Below are 22,640 nucleotides of genomic sequence, written 5' to 3'. Positions count from 1 at the left end.
AATCAGTACAATGGAGACTGGGTATAGAAGGAAAAATCAATGCACTGCTATCTCAAAAGGCAAAGTGGTAGAATTCATACAAAATAAAATTGCTAGCAGACCCAGCTCTGGACTGGAACCAAAGGCTCTGAAGGCAGAAGGATCTCAGGTGGAAGCTGTTTGCCATTTAAAGGCCCTTCACGGCATCCAGCATTGTATCACACCACAACAGATGTGAAGAGCCAGCATAAAACTATAGTGTTAAGTAATTTGAAGGAGGCATCATTAATCCTTCACCTCCTAGGGAAGGCCAGAAAGAAAGGCCAGCCAAGCTGAGTTATGTCCCCTCATGCAGCAAGACTGGCTTAAAGTATCCAGCTGAAGATGAAATTCAACAAGGCTTATGCTTCATGCATATGCAAATATGGTCTACCTTCCACACCTTCATAAACTCTTAACTGATTCTTAGTGCTTTCCAGTCACCTTTGATCACTAATACATAAAATCTCCTACAAGTTCATGGGAACTGGAAGGTCTCTCAGTGAACATTAACTACAGCTATGACTGTCCAGACAAGTGAGCACAATGAGACAAGCACATGCACAACAAAAATACCATCTCACTGCGCATGCAGCTTACAGAGTTGTTGCTTTACACTCCGAGAGGTAGCCAGTTTTATCTCTTTCCTCCCCTTCCTCCTTCCCAGCCACTTGTTCCTACGACCTCTCCTGTGTTGCCACAATCATTCACAAGACTGGGAAGCACACAGTAAAAACCAACTCGGTTTTATTAGCTCAGTAAAAACCAGTTTGCTCTCAAACAGATTGGTCCCTCCTTGCGCAAAGTTCCCACAGCTCACCGATACTGGGAGCAGGAAGATGGAGGGAAGACAGTCTTCCTCAGCAGCAGCCCAGACTTAAGCCAGAATAAAGCGGCCACAACTGCAGTGTCAGTGGATGTGGCTGGCTTAGGGAGCAGCTGCTCAGCCCTCCTGAGGCAGTGGATGGTCTTCTACTTCAGTATGCCCATCCCTCTTTTTCCAGCTTTGGTCTGAAAATACAGCATCACCCAGAGTTACTCATCCCAGACCTTCACAAACATTCACAAGACTACATTAAATGTACAATCACATAAATACACACCATAACCGCTTCTGCTGGCCATCCCTCTCTGAAACAGCCCAGCTGCAGCCTGTACATTAGCCTAGCCCTGTCTGTGTCAGAGCTCTGCTCCCTCCTTCGTGGTAGCAAGTACTTGGCACTTTTGCAAGTGATCTGTATGCTCCCATGTCAAACACACACAAAAGCACAAAGGGCGCGAGGAGCCTTGGACAGACTGGTGCTACAGCTCACTGAAGACCACGTAGGAACACGGATGCAGAGCATCGGCACACACTCTGCCATGGTGCCACTCAGCTGTCTAAAAGACAAAGGCTTTTTCATCCCTGCTCAGTGTGCACCCCCCTGCCTCTGCAAGAGAATAGAAAGGATCCCCGTCATCATCAGTCCCCTTCACCCCACAGCTGGATCTATTCCAGGAGCAATGGCATGCAATCATATAATTAGCAGCTATCACAACACATAAGCAGGGCTGGATTGAAGGTGCAAAAGCAAACTTCAGTTTTGACATTTCCCAGCCTTAATAAAATGTCTTTACATGGGGAATAAAGACAGCTTGCCCTGACAAGCTGTTTGTGCCCTCTGGATAGCAAATAGTCTTGCGTCAGGAGCGTGCCTGTCTTTGAAGTGGGAGGTTGCAGTTTGACAAAAGCGGGGAGCAAAGGGGAGAGGGGACAGAGCTGCTTTGAGGCAGCTGCCAGGATTTAACAGTGCCAGTAAGGTCTCCCTGCATTAGTTTTGCTCTGAGACAGCAAAGCCCTTTTTTGACTCAGGCTCTGAAAACTCTTCCGAGCCCCAGGCAGACCAACATCAGGAAAAACTCCAGCCCAAAGTACTGCAAACACTAAATTAGTTCCAGTTTCCCACAGCCTTAAGCCGGGCCTTGCCATGAGCACTCCTGGGCATCAGCAGGGTCACCAGCCCCACTGGAAAAAGGAAGGTACCAGAAATGGGAAGTGGCTCATTTATTACAGAAGAAGACTTGTGCCGGGTCAGAGAGAGGACTCTGCTCAGGCGTTTGCTCCAGTGGCTACTGGTTTTCAACACCTCTTGCTCCTCCAGAAGATGCCAGGGACAGGGGATGGGATTAGCTCAGCAGGAGAGCCCGAGGCAGCCATAGCAACCCCCTTTCTCTCCCACCATTAGCAGAAAGAATGAGCAGGGAGATCTGGTACCATCTCGCCCTCTCAGGCACTCCCGTGCCAGCTCTGCACCAGCAGAAAGCAAACTGCAAGCACTTTCCAGAAGGGTTGTCCCTATCAAAAAGGGTTTCCAGCTATTGAGCTATTGTAACAACCCAGCAACAGCAGATCTGCTCCCCCTCCTGTCAGTTATCCTTCTGCAGCCTCATCAACACCACAGCTTTTAACCCATCAAATACCAGTGCTTCCCCACAATGCACACACCCATATACTTTAATCTTGCACAAGATTAAAACCACCATAAAGCGGCATGGCCTAGCATGAAGGCCTTTAAACTCTACTCTTCTGGTTCCCCTCTAGATTTTGCACAGACCTGCAGTATAGCGGAGAGCAAACCTCCATCCACTCTTCACGCAAGAGGACAGAGCTCCCTCAGCAGACACTGAAGAGCTGAGAGCAGGCAAATCCACTGCTAAAAAGGGGTATTACCCGGGTCTAGAAGTCTGAGGAAGTTTAGAAATGTAATATTTAAGGCAGCCCAGAAAACATAACGCAGTTCCTAACATACCATTCCACGAACAAAGCAAAACAACACGACAACTGTTTCTCCACACTCTGCTATACAAAGGTGTCCCTACTGAAGGATATAGCACAGCTGTCACACAGGAACTGGCTATCATCAGAGAGGAAAACAGTATTTCCATGGCTGGTGATGGCTTCACTGCTAAGGCTGGGTTTGTCTCCTCACCAGGTCTGACTGCCCAGAGAAGGTTACAAGATCAGTGACAGAAGATGGCACAGTGGGTTCAGAGCAAGGGAAAGGGGGAAAACACGCCAATGTATTTCTTCGCACTTATTGCTAATGGGCCCTTTTACATCCACACGCTACATGTCAAAAATCAATCATGACTCACGCGAAATCTCATCTGCTCCACTGTTCCTCAATACAGGGCAAACAGCCATTGGGAAGTTTGGGGAAGACAACCCAAGAAACTTCACAGATCTACAAGTGAAAAATAAAACCCAAAATATCCCCACAAGAGAAAACCCAATGCCCTGCACTAGACATGCTTCTGCCATCAGCTGAGAATACTGTGTATGAACTGCCCAAAGGAGGCGCACTGTCACTGCATGCCTTCCAGGTACCATAAGAACAAGGACAGTTCATGAACTTACAGAAACTACGAAGTGCTCCTATCAATCGCTCAGTAAAGCTGCTCTTACCTAGTCATCCCTAGCTCCTAAGCAGAATCCCAAACTAGCCAAAAGCCAGTTATAAGCTCATATAATCAAAGCTTCTCTCTGGACTGGCATGCTCAGGGTTCAGGACAAGTCACAGAACCAACTCACCCACAGCACTGCCTTCATATTTCCTCTGTTGGCACTGACAGAGGATGCGTATTTATTCTCACACATCTTGACTTCTCTGCCTCACCCAACACAGCTGACTGAGCACTACTAGAGATCTGCTACTGAATCTATTAAGATTCTCTTTGTTTTTTTTAACCTCACTTGTTTACTCACTGACTGTCCACGTGATGAATACAACCCACAGCCATCTGTACATGCCACAATACAGAGCTACCTGTCTGTGTCCACCGTAGAACCATATCACAGCAGCCAAATGCTTAACTGAGACTGGGTAAAGAACAACTTGTTTATTGTCTTTCTCAGGTGTAAAGGCACAATGTCCTTCCTCAAAATCAGGGCCACCACAAACACAAGATGCTTTCTGAAACCATGCCTTCAGCCACAAAACCTCACCAAATACTCTAACAAAGTAACTGAGGTTTCAAATTTCCAGTACTAGAAGATGCCCGTATACTACAGTGGTGAGTACATCCCCTTCCTACACTGTTCTTCCTTCCATCACCTCTCACCACAACTTCTTAGACACTTCTCTGGAGAGGACAGGCTATAGGAGAGCAATGCCATGCACCTCCTCTGGTCATCCCGTCTCCACTGCAAGTAAGTTAATGAGCACACTGAAAATTATACCTCAGACCTGAGCGGTCCAAAACTCACATGCAAAACATGCCGCAGAGAAGCACTAAGCAATTTCCATGAGGGGTGGAGCATGGCTGCTACTGCCCTCAACATTTGCCCTCCTCTTCCCCAGCCACAGTGATCTCAAGAGTTCTCAAAGAAAGTATTTTCTTGCAACAGCAAAGGATGAGTATGTTCTGCTATTTAAAAACAGCTATGTGCCTCTTAATTTCCCAAAGACAGAAACTACACATGGGAAGCTTTGGTCTAAAAGGAGACAAGAACAGAAGCGAGTAGGCAACACTAACTAAACCTCTGCTACACCTGATGCACCAACTCACATATGGATTTTTAAAAAAAAAAAAAAAGAAAAAAAAAAAGGATGCTGCAGGTAAGCTCTAACACTTCTCATCCCAGGAGGCTATAGATGCTAAAAGCTTATGCAGGTTCAAAAAGAAACCAGATGGAAGACAAAGCTATCCAAGATCATTAAAGACAATGAACCATCTCTGCCTCAGGGATTGTGGAGTGTGCTACAGTAAGGGAGACTTTTTGGACAAATCACTCTGGTTTACCCTGCTTTTCTGCACTCCCCTTGGCATTTGCTGCTGGCCTGATGGAAACAGGCTACTGAGTTTGTTTTGAGACAGATCAGCCATTCTGAAGTATTAACAGCACATTTCTAAGGAATCATTTTAGCTTTAGCAAAGCTCCAAATACAAAGGAACAGATTTATAAAAGGCCTTTAGAAAGTATTTTCCAAGTGCTTATCCATACCTTTAGGCTCCCAAGTAACTTTAAAATTCTGGTCTTTGATGGAAAAGGAGAATTTCTACAGAGGGCCTTTAATAAAATGGCAGGATGTCATCATCTCTCTGGGATGTTCCTAGAGAGAAGTCACAGTAAAACATGCAGTGTACTGGGCATTGAATAACAGGGCAAGGTATGTAAGGAGAGATGGGATAATGTGGTTACCGGCTGGGAAACTACTGCACAGAGCCACAGATCAATCTTCATGTCTGGAAAGCTTCTCTGGTTCCCCCAACTTGTAGTTTTATTCTGACCCAGCTCTGAGAGTGACAATAACAGGCTGGATCGTTCCTGCCAAACCCCAAAGCACCACAAACAGTTTCAGAAATGGAGGGGGTGTTCAGAAGAGCTTGCTTTGCAGGGCCCAACTTCCAGGCAGCGAGAGGGTGAGAGAGAAAATGCAAGGCTGAAATCACCCCCAGACACATTCAGCTCGTTCAAAGCTTCCAGCAGTGGGATTTAGCCAGAGCTTAAAGCAGTTCTCTGTGACTCTTTGTCACAGGAGTGTAGGTACAAACAAACAGGAGCTGGGACAAAGGGAGTCAACACACATTTTATTAGTAAAAAGTTAATCGGCTTAAAGTGTGCAACTAAATAAGCAAAGCTTACATTAAAGTGACCCGCTAAGAAAAGATGCCATGGAAATAAAGTTATAGGAAATACAATATAGTCTCTATGTTCTTTTGTAATCCAGCATGATAAATATTCATGATTCTGGGTTAATGGGGTACCCAGCTCTCAGCCACCACAATAGTTTTTTGTTTATTCTCAAGACCATGAACTTTGGAACCATGAACCTGAATTTCAGGACTCTGCATTCATGCATGTTAGCAAAATTCACAGCAAGGCAGGGGGATGGAGACAACGCCAGGACCTTGGCTTGTGACAGGGTAACCGAGGTTGCTGGCAGGTTTTTGATAATGAGTAACAAGAGCCCCAGCATACACAGGACTTCTAGTGTATCCATCACCCTCTCTGCCTCACCACCAGCAGAAGAAGGAGAGAAGTGGCACCACCTGCAATGCAACCCCATCCCTCACCTCCAGGATACGGCTCATTCCAGAGTGTCCATCTCCAGAGGACAACAGCATCCTCAGGCCAGCCCTGGAGGAAGCAGCAGCTGCCAGCATCACACAGCAGCACCGCGGGGCAGAGGAGAGCCCCATTCCCTGCACGGCAAGAAAGACCTGCACGCCCCTAAACACAACCCTTTGAGCCTTCATGTTGACTGAAAAGGCACTTGGGCATTCTGAAAACAGTCCTGCAGGGAGAGGTCACCAAGTTCCAGCACTGCATTCATGCCAGAGAGCAAACATCCACACGCCACATATTTTAAAGAGCCCCATGACCCCCTAGCCAGCCCTACATCCAGTTGCTCCTTTGACGGTCTCTTCTTTTGCTGATAGTAACTTTGCCAGCTTTCCCAGTTTTGCTAGAAGACCTTCCAACTTCTCTACTCCAACTTGCATGAACGTTTACAGATTACTGTTCCCTCTTTCAAGGTATGTTAGGAGTCTTTGGGGTTAATGAAGGACACCAAGAAACTTTAAAAAAGCACACAGAAATTGAAAGTTCAAAGCCTTGAAAGGAATATGAGAAAAACAACTTTAAATACTGAATTGAATGCATTTTAAGACTCGAGCTTGTTGGTTTGTTAACCCACATCCACTCACAACTAAAAGCAAAGACTACAAGGTCTCCAGGAGTTTCCTGGTGTGTTCCCCTCACCAAAGTATCCACCCTCTTTCCCTACAAAACCTTCCCATTGGCTTTCTCCCCTTTTCCCACCTAATTTAGCCAACCACGAAAGCAAACCTGCAAACAGCCTGGCACCAAACAGCCAGGACCTGTTTTGTCAAGAGCTGGGAGCACAGCTCTCCACTCCGCATCACTGTGGATCAGTCTGCTCAGTCTGCTAGAAGAGCTCATATCCCTTCACTGGCCCTCAGGGTTTAATTGCCTATTTTAGGGAAAGTGCAGCCTAAGAATTGTAAATTAATAGGATCTGTTCTTCATGCACCTTCCTTTAGTACAATCTATATGACAAACCTTGTGCCAGCGAGCTTTACTTCTCCTTTTGGGCAGAGCTCCTTATTCTGATCAGCTGAACCTCAGCAGCAATAGGACAGGCAATGCAAAGGTAAACTCTTTCTTCAGAATACAGTTTCCTGTAACAATACAGAAGTCTAAAAGGAACAACAATGCTCTCTTAGATTTTAAGTCTTTGACGCTTCACTTGCAATACTTCTAACACAGGACTACCATAAAATATCCATACATAAAGAAGAGGAATTTAGCAAGAACCATGAAAATTGAGATATTAATACAAAAGGTGAAAGTGTACTTTTGGAAGAAAAAAATATTTCTCCAACTAGTGAAATAAATATCTGCCCTGAAACACAGAAAGGCTCTGTCTAAAAATCAAATACATTACAAACAGCAACAGCATCCTCAAAACTGAGGTATCCTTCTCAGAGAGCATGTATTTAGCATTTACCTTTGTAATATTTTATCTTTGCAAGAGCGGCATTAGCATAAAGATGACTGGCCACAGGGAGGAATACACAAATGTGCACAGGAGGAGGAGAACTAGTTGGAAAGAAAACACTTTCCCCCTTCCCTGCGTGGAATTTTGCACAGAATGTCCTGATCCTCCTGAAACATGGGACAGCCCCACACTCTCCCACCCAGCTCCAAGGACATGCCTCTTCCCCTCACACTTGCCACAATCTACCTCAGTAACGAGGAGTCGGGGGGGGGCAGCTCAAACCTGGCAGCTCCTTCCATTTCACACCAAGCAGAAGCGTAGCTACAAAATACAGAGGAACCACAAAAGCATCAGGACCCAGCTGCCAGCACTCCCCAGGAGGACAGAAAGTGGAGGCACACATGATGGTTTGAGGGTCTCCGTTTCACGCATGCCTGCAGACCCCATGGCAAACGCACCGCACTCCTGCCAGGAGACGAGGGACTGTACAATGGGCAAAGAGGGCAAAAGGATAGAAAATGGTCTTCTCGACATCAAGAAAAAAAGGGCAGCCAGGAGGTTTTACTCCTCATGTCAACATCCCATTACTAACCAGTTTACCTTGACAACAAAGCTTTCCAAGAAAAGGCAAGACTTGGGCATTCAAGCAGTGGCCTTAGGAGATCCCAGCTCTCTGCCCAGGAAACAGCAAAAAAAACCCCAGCATATCACATATCACCTTCCTACTGAAGCATGACAAAGAAGAGAATATATGGCAGAAGAGGCCAAAGAGGGGAAAACCAGAAATCAATAGGATCTAACAGAGCGTGACAGAAAATCACTTCCCCCATAAAAAGAGGTTACTTGCCAGGTTAATGAATCTTTTCTGTTCTGTACTTAGACACCCAGGAAATGGAAGGGGTCACAGGAGCAGTGCGGGTGGGAGTGCAATCCCTAGAACATGCTTTCAAGAACAATCAAAGGTTAGAGATTAAATCCAGGCAGCGGTCAACTGCACAACACATCAGCAGTTTGATACACGGGCCAGCTGCAGCTCAGAGCGTCACTGAGCAAAATACGCTGCCAGCATCAACAGCACAGCAATAACAGGGTCCTCCGCCAGGGCAAAACCAGGTCCTCCTCACTCCCCCACCCCGAAAAGGGTCGGCCCCAAGAACCGGAGCATCTCTGCCTTCCCAGGTCAGCAGTGCCAGCAGAGACAAAACAAAATGGTCTAGGGGTCTTTAATCTGAGTAACGGCAATAGAACCGCAAAAACCAGGCTGCACCAGAAGTCACACTGTGCAAATAACTCAGAAAGCTCTTGGCTCAGCGGCTAAAACTTCTCAAAACTCACTTTCAGGTAAAGAGCTGTGCCTTACTCTTGTTGCGAATGCACAGGCAGCAGACAAACCAACAGAGATGTGTCTGGACAATGGCAGGGTACAAGATCTCATGGCCACAGAAGCCTGAACTAGACCTCTGGAGCATCGAACACATCCAAAGTCAGGTTCATATAACTTTGAACTGCAGTTTCTTCTGACTAGAGCCCTACTGACAGGCTCCATAAGAGAAGTGCAGATCCTTGCTCTTTTATCACTCCCCTCCCCACACCTAGCTTGAGCTACTGACAATAGGCCACCCAAGGAATAGCTCTGCTTAGGCCCAAGACACTCAGTAAGGGAAATGCAAGTGCCTGATTTCCATCCTTTTCAAGGCCACATAACTTGCAGGTGACTATATTAGGTTACTCCACTGCCCGCCAGAATCATTTACCAACTGCTGTTTCTCAGTCTGGAGCCTCCTGACTCCAGCACAGCTCAAACACCTCTGCCATGCAGCTGTCCAAGCTTCTCCTGCAGCAGTTGCCTTATTTGCTACCCACTACCAAACTTCTGCAACAGACATGGATAATGCAGCCAAAAGTCCCCTTTTCTACCTGTATTTGATGCAGTCTCAGAGTAGACTCCCTGCACCGGACAGCTGTTCGAGACATGTCACATCATTTGAGTCTCCCTTCATCCCCAAGGTGCTACATCACAGGCTCCAAAGTAGACCTAATGCTGGCATTTCTGCAAGAGGGAGTTTTTGATTTTGCAAGTCCAGTATTTTTATATGTGGGGGATTTTAAAGCAAAACCGATGCCTTACTGAACCAATACTTTCATCACACAGCATCCTGCCTGCACAAACACCAGTGCAGACAGTTCTCTACTTGCATAGCATCCATCTCCACTTGGAGCAGGGACAGGCCCTTCTGTCCGGCACTGCACTGCTAGCGGGAGGTAGGGCACACTTTGGAAATAAATCTCTTTCGTCCAACCTCTGCTCTCTCTACACCTGAAATTCAACATGCAAAATACCAAGCAAACCAGCTAATTTTGCCCAAGTTCTGAGCAAATGAAGAAGCTGCTGATTAGGCAATGCTATTTGCAGGCAATGCCATCCAAGTTCAAAGTCACACTGATGAGGAGTGGGAGACTGGCAACACCCACAGCTACTGCGTGAGAAGCGAAGAAAGGTAATTCTCAGCACCCTCCTGTATCAACCAGCTTCTAGTAAGGACACAGAGACTCAACCATTCTCCAGTGCTAGCTATCAACAGGAGAAGATAAAATGCTCAGCAGGCTTGAACTTCTGTCTTACAACACTGTGGTGCAGTTTGCTCTGCAAGCAGCTTTGGGGTTTGTGGATGGTGAGGTTAAACAGATGCTTTTTGCTTGGGTGCTGACATTCGCACAAATATAAAATTACTTGAGAGGATGCAAATTTCCGTTTGGGTCTAAAGCTGAGCTGACTAATGGACCAGCAGCAGCTGCAGGTCTCTGACAACGTGTATCAGTCAAACCAGAGGGTGATTTACCAGTGGCTGGGGTTCTGCGTGGGCTTCATTCTCAACACACAGTTAAACATTTCTCTCCATTCCAAGCTGGGCTGACACAAACTGGCCAAGAAAGAGCAACCAATAATTGAGAGTTCTTTAATCAAGGGCTTCCTTACACATTTAAGCAGTTCCTATTGACAGGGAACCTTCCTGTTCAGGAAGTGCTAGAGTGGATCTGAACATCGAAGTACAGGCGTCCTCGGAGATAGCATTTCTGGGAGCTCAGCTACAACAAAGGAGGGAAAGAAAAAGAAAAAGAGAAAAAATAAAAACACCACCACAAACTAGTAGCTAAATTTAGACAACAGCCAGTTTCTGCTCAATCATCCAGCTCTTCTGTGCAGTAAAAGCACATTTCAGCACTAGTTGAAAGCAATTTTGTTGCAGGTTCATACCTGCGACATTCAGGATCAAGGCAGGACAACCAGGTCATTCAGTGTCAGAGGTGCCTCCTTCCTTCCAAAAGGTTGCCCATCTCCACAAAGAGCACACAGACCTCCCTGTCAGTGTTCTCCCCAGTGCCAGCACCATCTCCTTGGCACAGAGAGCTCTGGACTCTGATTTACAGAATCTGGCCCCACCATTTCCCTCTGGTTTCTCAAAGGAAAGGGGAGATGGGCACAGCAGCCCACCTACTACAGCAAACAGCCTTTTGCACAGAACTGGTTCATCAAATACAACACAGAAGGTAAACACACACCATAGCACAGGGCTGCTGTTAGGTGAGTGAGGATGGAAGAACCAGCATGAGTTACTGCTGGGGTGGGGAGGAAATGGGGCACCCCACAGCCTGGGGAGAAACCATTGCAGAACACTCAAGGCAGAAAGCAGATGATTGCAGGAACTGGAGAGAACTTCGAGAAAAAGGAGACAAGGGAACATCTGAAATGGATCCATAGGAAACACCAAAGGAAGCAGACAGAGAGCACAAGGGTCTCTGCAGCAAAGGCAATGTGAAGAGAGGAAGAAAAAAAAAAAAAAAAAAAAAAAAGGAGAGATGGATGTATTAGAGAAAGGAGGCTAGAAATTTCAGTGTATCAGGCACATGGTTCCTGCAATTTCCCAAATACAAATGTGTGAGCCTGAATACACTGCAGCAGGTATTCGTCAGCTCTTCTCCAGACTGGGGCAGCAGCCGCTCACCTGGGAGACACAGGCACAGTTCTAGCAGTGAGAAAGAGGCAGCTTACCAGTAAAATACAGCCAGTTCTTGTGTTAGCCATCCAGCAAGGTGTAGGCACACTATGCATGAGGTTAGGACAGGAGGAGAATAAAAACTCCAAGTACAACTACAAAGGCAGGATATAATTACACAAGCGGAAGGTGCCTTGAACCAAAATCCTCAGCTTTATGGACTTCTGAAGCCTGGAAGACTTGCAGCACAGTTTCTGAATGCTTCCATCTGGGGTTCTGTGACGTTACTAATCTTATGCCACAGAACACCTGAGGAACAAGCAGTCCTCATTGATCAAACCTGTGCATGCTGTGGTTAAGGGCAGACACCTGTGAACTGCCCCCAGTCTTCAAAGTTGAATAAAAGCTCTACAACAGGGGTGTCAAACTCATTTTCACCGGGGGCCACATCAGCCTCGCGATTGCCTTCAAAGGGCTGAATGTAATTTTGGGACTGTATGAATGTATAAATCTAACTACTCCTACAAGGTCTTTGCACAGAATTACCCATGACAACTCCAAGTACCTCTTCCCCACCCTACCAGCCGCCTTTAAGACGAAAAAAAAAAAGTCTGCTGCCCTAAATTTGCCCATCCCTTCTCCTGTCCATTGCTAAATCCCAAGGCGTAGGTATAGCACTGAGTGTTACATCTCATGCAGGACAATTAGATCCAACACACCCCAAAAAGTGCCAAAGGTCCAGCCCATTTTTGTCAGATCCCAAGCAGACAGCTAAACACTGGAAGGACTTCAGACCCAGATCTCAAGTGCTTCTTTTCCCAGGGATCATAAGGTTCTGCTCTCAAATTCCACAGGCCAATGGCTTCTCTACTTGGGAGTCTCAGCTGCAAGAAAATGGTTGGTGGTTATTTTTTCTTTAAGCCACAGCCATTAGTTTGTGCTTGGCTAGGATTACAACAAAAGCCACGTTAAACCTTCCCTTTGAGGAGGAAGCTTCCCCTGCAGCTCTACCTCACTGCAAAATAGAGCATCCCCAACAGCAAACGGCCACAGCACTGAATGTGCATAGAATGTTTCCAGTAGTCCTCACCCACCTGTTTTCTGTTCTGTAACTGCTGTGACCTGCCCAAAGCAGGTAAATTAAAGACTGAATACCCTGTTCTCTCATTCTTTCCCAGACCACCCAGAAAGACCCAGTCACCAACTTCCTCCTTGACCGTTTAACCCTTCCTGCAACCTACTGGGGAAAAATGTAAGAGGAATGATTGCTGGCAGGAGCTTTCTCCTTCCTCTACAAACATTTGAACCAGCACCAAGGAATCCACAGACTAGCTTATGTCCCAGACTCTTCCCTCAAGCAAGTATGTTAGTATTGGTGGCAAAGAAAGGAGGAAGGAAGCTTTCTTTTCTGGAAGCCCACATGGCTTTGAATGTCATGAGACCAGGATTCAGCTCCCAGCACTGCCGCCACCACCACACTGACTGCCCTTGGGTAAGCCACTGGCTCCCACCACCACCTTCTACAACTCAGAGCCCCATGCCAGAGGCACCGGTACCTTCACCACAGCTGTACTGCAGCTCACTGAGGCTTTCCACACCAGCTAAGAGGCTTCAAAGCTTTATGGAAAATCTGTAAGACACAACTGAGATTCCTCCACAGGAATCTGGGATTCCCAAGCAAAGGGCAGGTTGGCACACACTCTGCCAGTGTTCCTGCCACTGCCAAACCAAACAGGACAACTTGTGAGATTACAGGAAGGCTCTTAGCAAGAGCTGAGCAGGCTGGATCCACAGTGTGGCCTGCAAAGAGCTTTCAAGTTGCCCTGTTAACATAACAGACCTGTGCTTCCAACAGAGAAAACAGCACCCGCATCCTACTCAAAACCCAAGCAATATTCAAGGGGTCCAGACTTTACAGATCCTCACTTCCCTTTCTCATTTGATTACTCCCTCAGGTCTTCCAGTTCTGAACAGCTTGGTCAGCTTATGGACAGGACATGTCAGATGTGAATAAACTGCCTGGCCAGAGCAGATAGAAACGGAGGACTTCAACACAGGACCCCCTCAAAGGACAGGCTTGGAGGGAACCAGTCATTGACACTGTAAATATGTAGGGGACAAGTTATTCAGTGCCCAGCTGTTCTTCCTCCTCTTGCTGACATAAGCTGGACTATACCATCTCCAGAGGTCACCTTGAACCTCAGAGATTCTGCTCTTCAAAGTTCATTAAGCTTGCACCAAAATAACTACCAGAATTAGCAACATCCTATTTAATTCCTTTGGTTCCCGTTTGCCCCAGAAAGATATGTTTGGTTTGTTTTGCAGGCATCCATAGTTCCTCCTGCTGCCTGTCTGTCAGGCAGCCTTGCTCAGACCTGCACCATGGCCCAGGCATCTTTAGCTGGACTCTCTAAGCAGCAGATCTATCCAAAGCACATACCAGGCTTACAACATTTTTCCATCTATAACGGAGCAGATCTGGGCAGGAACCTTTGCACTGTTCACTTTGACAAGCTCCAGTGACCTGTGGCAACACTCAGCAAAACCCCCCCAGCAGAGTCAGCACTGTCACCTCCCCTGGCAACTCAAACCCCCAGTGCAGCCCTGCTTCAACTGCCCCTTCATCAGCCATTCAGGAATTTTGCTCTCTCTTCCTACCCTATCAAAAAGACAAGAAAGCAGCCACAGATTAGGAAAAGGAAATCCTGGATGGCTGGAGTTAAGAGGTTGAGCAGCATTGGAGTTATGGTCCATCAGCTGAGCCCTGGTAACTGGACACATGTTTATACCAGTAATTCAGTAGTTGCAGTGATTTAGGAGGCTACTGCTCTGTGCTGCACATCCCTCCTTGTTGCTGGAGATTATTATAGCCTTAGCTAATGCAGCAAGAGTGGAGCATGTGCCAGGCTTTTCACTTCCAGTCCAGCAGATCAACCATCGACAGTCTGCACTCAACCTCAGGGCATGAGCTGCAAGGATGAGGAACTGGCAAGCTTTCATTTCGTAACCTGCCAGATCTAAATCCATCACGGCCTCTGGGTCACAGCCATTAGCCTGCAGCAAAAAAGAAGTAAAGTACTATAGTTTTAACAGCTTTGGAAAACACATAAATGGAGCAGCAGTTTGTCTTTGCAATGGGCTAAGAGCCTGCATACAATCTGCAGGCACAAGACCGTGCACAGGAGCCTGTGCCTAGAGCAGCAATGGAAACGGTCTTAACAGTGTCTCTGTTTCCACACACCATCAAAAACTTTCCCTTGCAAAACACACCAGGCACCTGAGCTTTCCACAGCAGGTCTGCAATCACTGTCTTCTCGCCAGTAATGCTGCTAGACAAATATTGACACTGTCCCACCAGTGGAGAAACTCAGGCCCAAGGAAGTTAAGATGACTTGTCACTACTATAGCACATCAGAAAGAGAGTGTGATAGATTTCCTATACAGTCATTAAAAAACAGCCCTGACATAGCCCATCTTGGAGGGACAACTCCATTAGAGGTGTCTTCACCTTGTCTCACAGAAATAGATCTCTTCACTCATTAACCTTGGCTGGACTGACCCTTTGGGATGGCTTATTCAGCACTGAACACCTGCTTAGCTCTATTAATGGTCTAACATTGGAAAAGAAAGGAGGACATGAAAGCAAGGCAGAGGGGGGATGGGGAGAGGAAAGGCAGGGTCCAATACAGGTCCATGTGGTAAGAGTCTTGCTTGCTCTGTTTTGGGGCTGACTTCAAAATCTGGAGCCATTCAGTGCACAGAGATAGGTACATGGCATGTGAGGAGCATCTTGTAGCCCAGGTGCTCTGCACTTTAGGTTGATACAGCCCACATAGAGAGAAACTGGACCAGAGAGCCAGAAAGCACAGGCAGTCAGGACAGGCTGAAAGAGACAGTCATACCATTCATAGAAAAGACGACTGAAACATGAGAAAGCTGGCTAACAGTGCTCACCGGTGGAAAATGCTGCAGCAAAGCAGAAGGCACCATGTTGTTCTCCACACACACACAGACTGGGGGAGAAAAGCAGAGTTAAGCTGCAGTTCTGGGGCCTCAGGTCAGACAAGAGGAAAGCCAAAGCAACACAAGGCCAGGCTGCCTGGCAGCCCCCACCAAAACCAGATGTGTGCCCACACTGTCAGAAACACCAGCCTGGCCCTGGGCTCCAGAAAAGGGCTGTGTGACCTCCAGAGCTCTTGTTCACTCCTTCCTCTCTATTGGAAAGAACACATTGGAAAAGTATTAGACGCAAACCCTGAGAAGTCAGAATATAAAGATCATTTGTGCAATTGATCCTGACTGAATGGAACTGACAGGAATAACACACATAAGGTTTTTCTGCCTACTAGGAGAGGAGGTGAGGATGTACAATGAAGGGAGATTGCCTTTTGCAATCCAGGCTCCTCTCTGCATACATGCAGAAATGAGAGGTAGAGAGCCTGGAAGATGGGGGGACTGCAGGAGAAAGAAAGGGTCTTACAGCAAAGGCAGGTAAATGACAGGTGGGGACTTTTTTTTTTTTTCCTTTTCTGTCACAGGTTCACTGTCTGATGTAGGTAGGTCAATTAAAGTAAATGTTCTCCACATGGTCCTTAAAGGAGCATTCCTCATCCTCTGCATACTTGACCTGACAGTAATACCCAACAGTCCCAAATATAAGTGAGACACACTGGAGATGATACCATAATTCTTCAGGGAAAACAAGGATAATACGTTTTCAGACAGGAAAGCCAAAGCACTGTACCTGCAGCTCTCCAGGTTCGAACCATAGTTGCATCACTAACACCTAGTCTCACTGGAAAGAGAGAGAGAGATGAATTCATTGCCATTTAGAAGCAGGCACAAATACAACAATGCATGTTTTGGTGTGCTGGGTCCAATATTGATTCGGAAGGACTTAAAAAAAAATCCACCAAACCATATACGAAATCACAAATTACTTAGTGATCGTGGAATGCTTTGTGCAAAAAATGCTCTGTGGAGCGAAGAGGACCGAGTTGAATTTTGGAATAAAATCTACCACTCGCAACGCAGCTGGCATGCAAGGCCAGTTAAACAACTTGCTATACAAGACAGAAAAGCTCCAATAGACATTGTCATGACAGAGCTCATCTATGTGAGCAGGTACAGCTACAAGTCCCCTAAAAGCAGTCAGGAGAGAGCTGATAACAAGGGAAGCTATCACCAAGGGACACTGAGGAACAGCTAGGAGAGCATTCAGAGGGCAAAGCCCCAACTCAAAAGACCAACTACACCACACGCAAAGAAACTCCTTTCTTTTTTCGACTCCTACAGTATTAAGGAAATAGGGCTTTGCACAAAGTTATCAGTAAGTGAAACAAGACTTACAAGGTATTGATTGCCAGTTTCCCAGCAGAGAAGCAATTCACAAGACCACAACATTCACTGACGGCTGGAACCAAAAGCAGCGACAGTCAGATCAAGAGTACCACCTAGCTTTCCAAAGAGAAAACCTGGGTTCATATTCCCTTCGAATTAACATATTAGAGGTGACAGAAGCTCTTGGAGAAATCAAACGGTTAAAAGGGTCACAACGAGCTCAGGAACAACTGAGTGTAATCTAACACGGGAACGAAAACTTCTGAAAAAGGGATGGAAAGAGCAGCTGGAGGCTTCCTGGAGGGGATGCAGTAACTCGCACACAGGCAGCTAGAAAGTATGTGGAGACACCGGGAGGCTCGGCTGGAGCCCGGGGCTGGTCGCACCGGCCCCTGCCCGCCGGGGAGCCCCGGGAGAGCCCCCGCGCCGGCCCCCACCGTGTGCCGGGTGCTCCTGCCTCTCCGGGGCACGCACCGCAACTGCGGGCCGGACAGACCCCGGGACAAGTTGAAACAGCTGCCAACAGGCTGCAAAAAATGCGCAGAAAAGCGCTTATATGGGGGAGAAAAAACAAAACAAAACAAAACACCACCACGACCAAACCGCAAAGCACCGCCGGGCATTTCCCTGGTTTTGCAGAGATCTCGCGTAGGGGAGGGGGTGGATAACAGGTGGGTGAGCGAAGAGATGGGGGGAAGCGGGGAATAATTTTTTTTAAAAACCCAAGGCTCGGGGCTGCAACCCGCAAGTAACGGGGGCAGCGGGAGCACCGGCTGGGGGGCACCTTGAACCCTCCCGCTCCGGCGGGACGGGGAGCAGCGGGGGAGCTCGCCGGGTGCCCGCTGGGGTTTGGGAGGGCAGGGGGATGCCGAGGCGGCTCCCGGCCGGGGGGCTCCCGCCGCAGCCAGCTGAGCCCGGGGCCGGTCCCGCCGCGCAGTACCGGGCGGCAGCAGAGTACCGAGAAGCGCTTCGCAGGGCCACCTGCCCACCACCACCTCCGTGCTCGCAAACTTCTCCCGGAGTTGCATCCCGCCCGCTCCCCTACCGGCTTTGCAAGGGTCGCGGTACTCCATCACCTCTTCCGCCGCCTCCGGTTGCCCCACCGTTAAGCCGGCTCCCCCTCCGCCCGTCCCCGCCGTCGGTAGAAGTAGCAGCGACAGCAGCAGGCGGCGGAGCGGGGCGGCCCCGCGGCCCATAGCGGCGGACAGGGCGGCACGGCTGCCCGGGCTGCGGGCACTGCGCGGCGCCAGCAGCCCCGCCGCGGGAGGCGGCCGGGGGGTGCTGCCGCTGTCACTCAAGGCGAGGCCAGCCAATCGCGTCCATGCCCGCGCCTCTGCCCCGCCCCCGACGGACCCCGTAGCCCCGCCCGGCCCGGGGCGCGGGGGACCCGCGCCCCGGGCCGGGCGGGGCTACGGGGTCCGTCGGGGGCGGGGAACCCCCTCCCTCTCCCGCTTGCAGCACTCGGGTGACAAATGCTCGGATACAATAACTATTATTATTATTTTAAATTTTTTAACTGTTACTATTTTTTTTTTTTCCCCCTCAAAATAATCGTCGCTTCAGGGGCGGCCCAAGAGAAACGGCTCGGGAAAAAAAAAAAAAAAAAAAAAAAAAAAAAAAAAAAAGAAGAAACGGCCGGGAAAGAGAAACGAAGGGAAACGGCCGGGAAAAAAAAACCCCAATATTTCGCATCGCGGCCTTAAAACCGGTGCATAAGGGGAGTTGCGAGGCTGTGAATGGAGAAAGATGGGGTTAAAAAAAAAAAAAAAAGACAAACTAAAGAATAGGAGAAATTAAGAAAGATGGGGCAAAACATGAGGATGTGCATCTATCCCTCCCCCCATCTTTTTGAGCACATTACAGCAGCTTTCAGGGGCACCTGGGCTGATTTACTGGAAGTTTGGGCTTTGGGATGATCCATATGGCAGTGAGACTTGGGAAATCGGGAAAATGGATCTTGTGTGAGATGCTCAGCTGCATCAAAATCTACCCTGTGGTATCTGAACTGGGGGACTGCAGCTGCCTGAGGTTGTGTGGTATCTCAGACACCTTTGGCAGCAGAGCACACTGGAAAGCATCGTACCCCAGGGCTGCTGGCTTGTGGTGGAGGTAGTCCACAGAGGCAGGATGTCTCTGCTATTTGAACAGTGACTCTGTAGGGAAACGGCAGATGCGCAAAGCCCAGCCACCTCACTGGATGCTGAAGAGTCTTCAGAGTCATCTCACAAGGGCCAGGTGCTTCAGTCTGAATTTAACACCGCACAGGCAGCTGCTGCTTGGACAAGATGTTACGGTCTGAGGCTGCAGCAATAGTTACGGGTCACCCACCTATCCTCATGCTGCTCAACGGACACAGCATTAGGCAAAGACAGTACAGACGCTATACTGGTGAGCAGAGGAGAGCTGACAAGTGTACAAGCTCAGTCGGTGGTTCCTGGGGTGAACGTGCATACCACAGTCTCCCTGTGCCATTAACTCTTCGCTCCTTCAGCTGCGTACTTCCGAGCTCCCACCGCAGGATCCTCGAGCAGTCTTTCCCATTACAGCATCAGCTCCAAACCCTCCCTTCACTCAGGCAGACGATGGCTTGCCATCAGCTATCCATACATTTGTCACTTCTGGTCTACAGCAGTGAATGATTCTTGGGCATGAAAAGCACGACATGATTCAGGCATCTCCTCAGCAGCAACGCAGGCTACTGCAGACTGCTCCTGCCTCTCCCCTCCACCCCACATTTAATATTGGCTTCCCAGAAAAGAGAAAGTCAGGAAATTAATATCCTCTCCAAACCTTCACAGAGGCCAAAAAGGCTGCATCAAACCCTGGCACGAAGACCACGGTCAAAAACTCTGCTGATCGAAGGCACCAGAGTTTTCTACAACTGGTGAAAAGCCCATCGGGTAAAGACAAACAGCTGGCTGGGGAGCATGGAGGAGACTCCCTCCCATGGGGAGACTGGCACGAGTTGCCCACTTTCAACCCCAAGCCTCAGGTTCTCCACCTGACTTCTGTAACACACGGCACTGAGGAGACAGAGTCTGCTACCAGCTACCTGCATAGCTACTCTGGGAGGGAAGTCAAGAAAAATATTAATGAAATCTAGATGTTATGTAAACAACTACCAGCAAAGTACATTACAGTAAGGGCACTCTAAAAATCTTTATGGCATGGGAGGTTTTTGTGCACTTGATGGATGTGACCCTACCCTCTGCACAAGAATCACCCTGAGGAAAGCTTCTAACATAAATGTTTTTCTGTCTTATCTGCATTTTATGGGGGCTGTAATCAAGGTGACGGCAGTCAAGTATTCACCAACACCTCAAAATCTTTCTCATTGTTTTTTGAACTGTGATATGAGATGGAGCAAACTGGCCATTTATGGCTGTGGGCCAAATAAACACAGCAGCTGGTCCATGCTAACACCCAAGACCTGCACTTAGCCTTTTACAGCAGTTCTGGCAATAGCTGGGCAGAAGACACACCATATTTACTCCACCTTGTGCTTCAAAGCAGGTCCCAGAAGGTCAGAGAAGAAACCTGAAGGACAAAATCAGTAGGTGGGGGTGTCCGAGCCACCCATGAGGGGAAGTCCAGGCTGCTCCAGGGGCCCAGTCACTCACAGGGTGGACAGAGAAACCATGCATGGGGAAGGTCTCAGATTTTCACTGAAAGAGTGAAACATCCCTTTGCTGTATCAATCTTGGCAAAATGAGGTGAAAACAGGAATAATAGGAACACAGTTCAATGGATGAGTCAAGGCTGTGACTAGGACTTGCTGCTGATGCTGGATACCTGCCTAGCCATTTGCTCTCCCTGAGGATGCTCATTCCAAACTCTCTGCCCTTCACTCCTCACTGATGCTCACCAAACTGGGGCTGTAACACCAAATCCACCTGTTGAGATCAAGCTTGGAGAATATGGGCACTTTGAACAGAAGCCCTAAAAGAAGATATATTCTCACCCAACTTGTGAAGATTTGAAATGCAGCTGACCGATCCATTGACAAGTGTTCTGAACAGAAACAAGGAAAGGAATGGTAATTTTGGAAGCCAGTCTAGCACTCAAGGCCTCATCTGCATAGAAGCATCTTGCTGCTGCTCTTGCTCTCACCACCTTAGCAGGAGATTACCAGGGGCTTTAGGTACAAATCTGGAAGACCTGAGCTGAGACCTGCACACAGGACAGAGGAAAAGACAGGAGCCCTCTTCAAATATGTAGAAGAAAATTAAGCATCAGCTGCACCAAGGAAGACTTAGGTTTCAGGCAAGCTTTCTAGCAGCAAAACAGCGAAGCCCTAAAGCAGACTGCCATGAAGAACCAAGGGCATTTCCATCACTGGGCGTTTTTTAAGAGGAATGTACACGAAATATCCAGTAACGCTAATAACTTTTTCTGCATTAGGATGCTACTTTCTATTACTTTGTCAGACAAAGACCAGAGCCTCATGGTTATTTTAAAAGGAAAAGCTGATCCCCTTCTGTGCTTCAGAAGAACCCGCAATACCTATAAGGGCACCAGATGATCCTTTCTCTCTTCTCTGTAGAGAAGGTCCTGGCAGTGCTACTTTCTGAGGGTGTGGGAAGCTGGAAAACAAGAGCCCGAACACTTACAAGGATGGGTCAAGGGCTTCCCTGGTCAGCACCACAGATCAGCAGAGCGAGTGCAGCCCTTGGCAGCAGTGTGGAGATCGGGGCTGTCACCACTGAGAACAAGGTCTTTTGACCACATGGCAACTGTTTGCTGACCTCTTCCAGGATGGCAACCTGTGCTGGGGAGCCCAACCTCTTCTACATATAGAAGCTCTATTATGGATAGGGATGGACATACAAGAGGACATCTCACAGCTTTGAAGGAGAAAGAGGAAGGGAGTAAAATAAAATGTGGATCCTTAATTGTGCGATTAGATGAGCCTGTGAGGGAGTTCAGAGGAGTCTATTACTGTCATCCACATGCAAACAGAAAAGTTATCACATTACAGCATACTCTGGATGTCCATTCGCTAACATGGAGAGCTGCTCAATGCTTCCACAAATCGTTCTCAGTAACAATCATAGCATTTTGCAACCAGCAGCCAAAGCAGCTCACGCAGAGTAATGACTGCTTCTCAGTGCTTAAAAGATCAGCTCATGTCATCTTGATTGGCAGGTGCCACCTCAGTGAAAATAAGGAACATAAAAATCCCTGTGAAAGTATCTTTTTCATCTGAGCTGGTGAAACAGTCAGTTGAAGTTTCACACCAGCAGTGTGACCAGTGACACCAAGAGTTAACTATCTGAAAACAAAATGATCTATATCCCCCACTGCCAAAGGCAGCCTTTTGCTTTGCAGAATCCCCTCCTGCCCGACACATGCAAACAAAATCCACTGTCTTTTCAAGCCTCCTTGAGCACAAATGCATGCAGCTCTTTCTGAACAGCATCCACGAGCAAAGCTGTGTGGGAGCTACTTAGCACTGATGGAATATCCCTGCACACAACATGTCCCGAGGACACACAAGTTTGTTAGTTTTTCCACAAGACCTGCTTCTTCCCTCTTGCTAACACTTGGGTCCATCAAATCTTCTAACAAAGTGACTGAGGCACGACTCCTTTGGAGCCTGTCCCACTGCAGATTCCTCAGCTGTCTCCAGGTTTACAAGCAGATTTCCTTTTCCAGTCTCAGCTCCCCAAGCATATAAAGATATTTCTTCCTCCATGTACATCCCCACTCCAAGGGCAGATAGAGCCCTGGAGAGCTGAATCCCATCTCTTGATCCAAAGTATTCTCTTTCCTCTCCCCTCTG

The 22,640-nt window shown here is 47.9% G+C and overlaps 1 protein-coding gene across 1 annotated transcript in view; it reads right to left on the bottom strand.

Moving 5' to 3' along the window:
• The window catches only part of TLL2 (tolloid like 2), a 90,144-nt gene extending 72,090 nt beyond the window's left edge, over nt 1-18,054 (bottom strand). Inside the window, exon 1 of the mRNA XM_065638788.1 lies at nt 17,904-18,054. Within this exon, the coding sequence (XP_065494860.1) occupies nt 17,904-18,054 (151 nt within the window). The remainder of the gene's footprint in view (nt 1-17,903) is intronic.
• Between the last annotated feature and the right edge of the window lie 4,586 nt (nt 18,055-22,640).

Source organism: Caloenas nicobarica, chromosome 7 (genome assembly GCF_036013445.1).
Source record: "Caloenas nicobarica isolate bCalNic1 chromosome 7, bCalNic1.hap1, whole genome shotgun sequence".
NCBI lineage: Eukaryota > Metazoa > Chordata > Aves > Columbiformes > Columbidae > Caloenas > Caloenas nicobarica.
The sequence above is the reverse complement of the archived record's forward strand: the minus strand, read 5'-3'. Positions and strand labels throughout refer to the sequence as shown.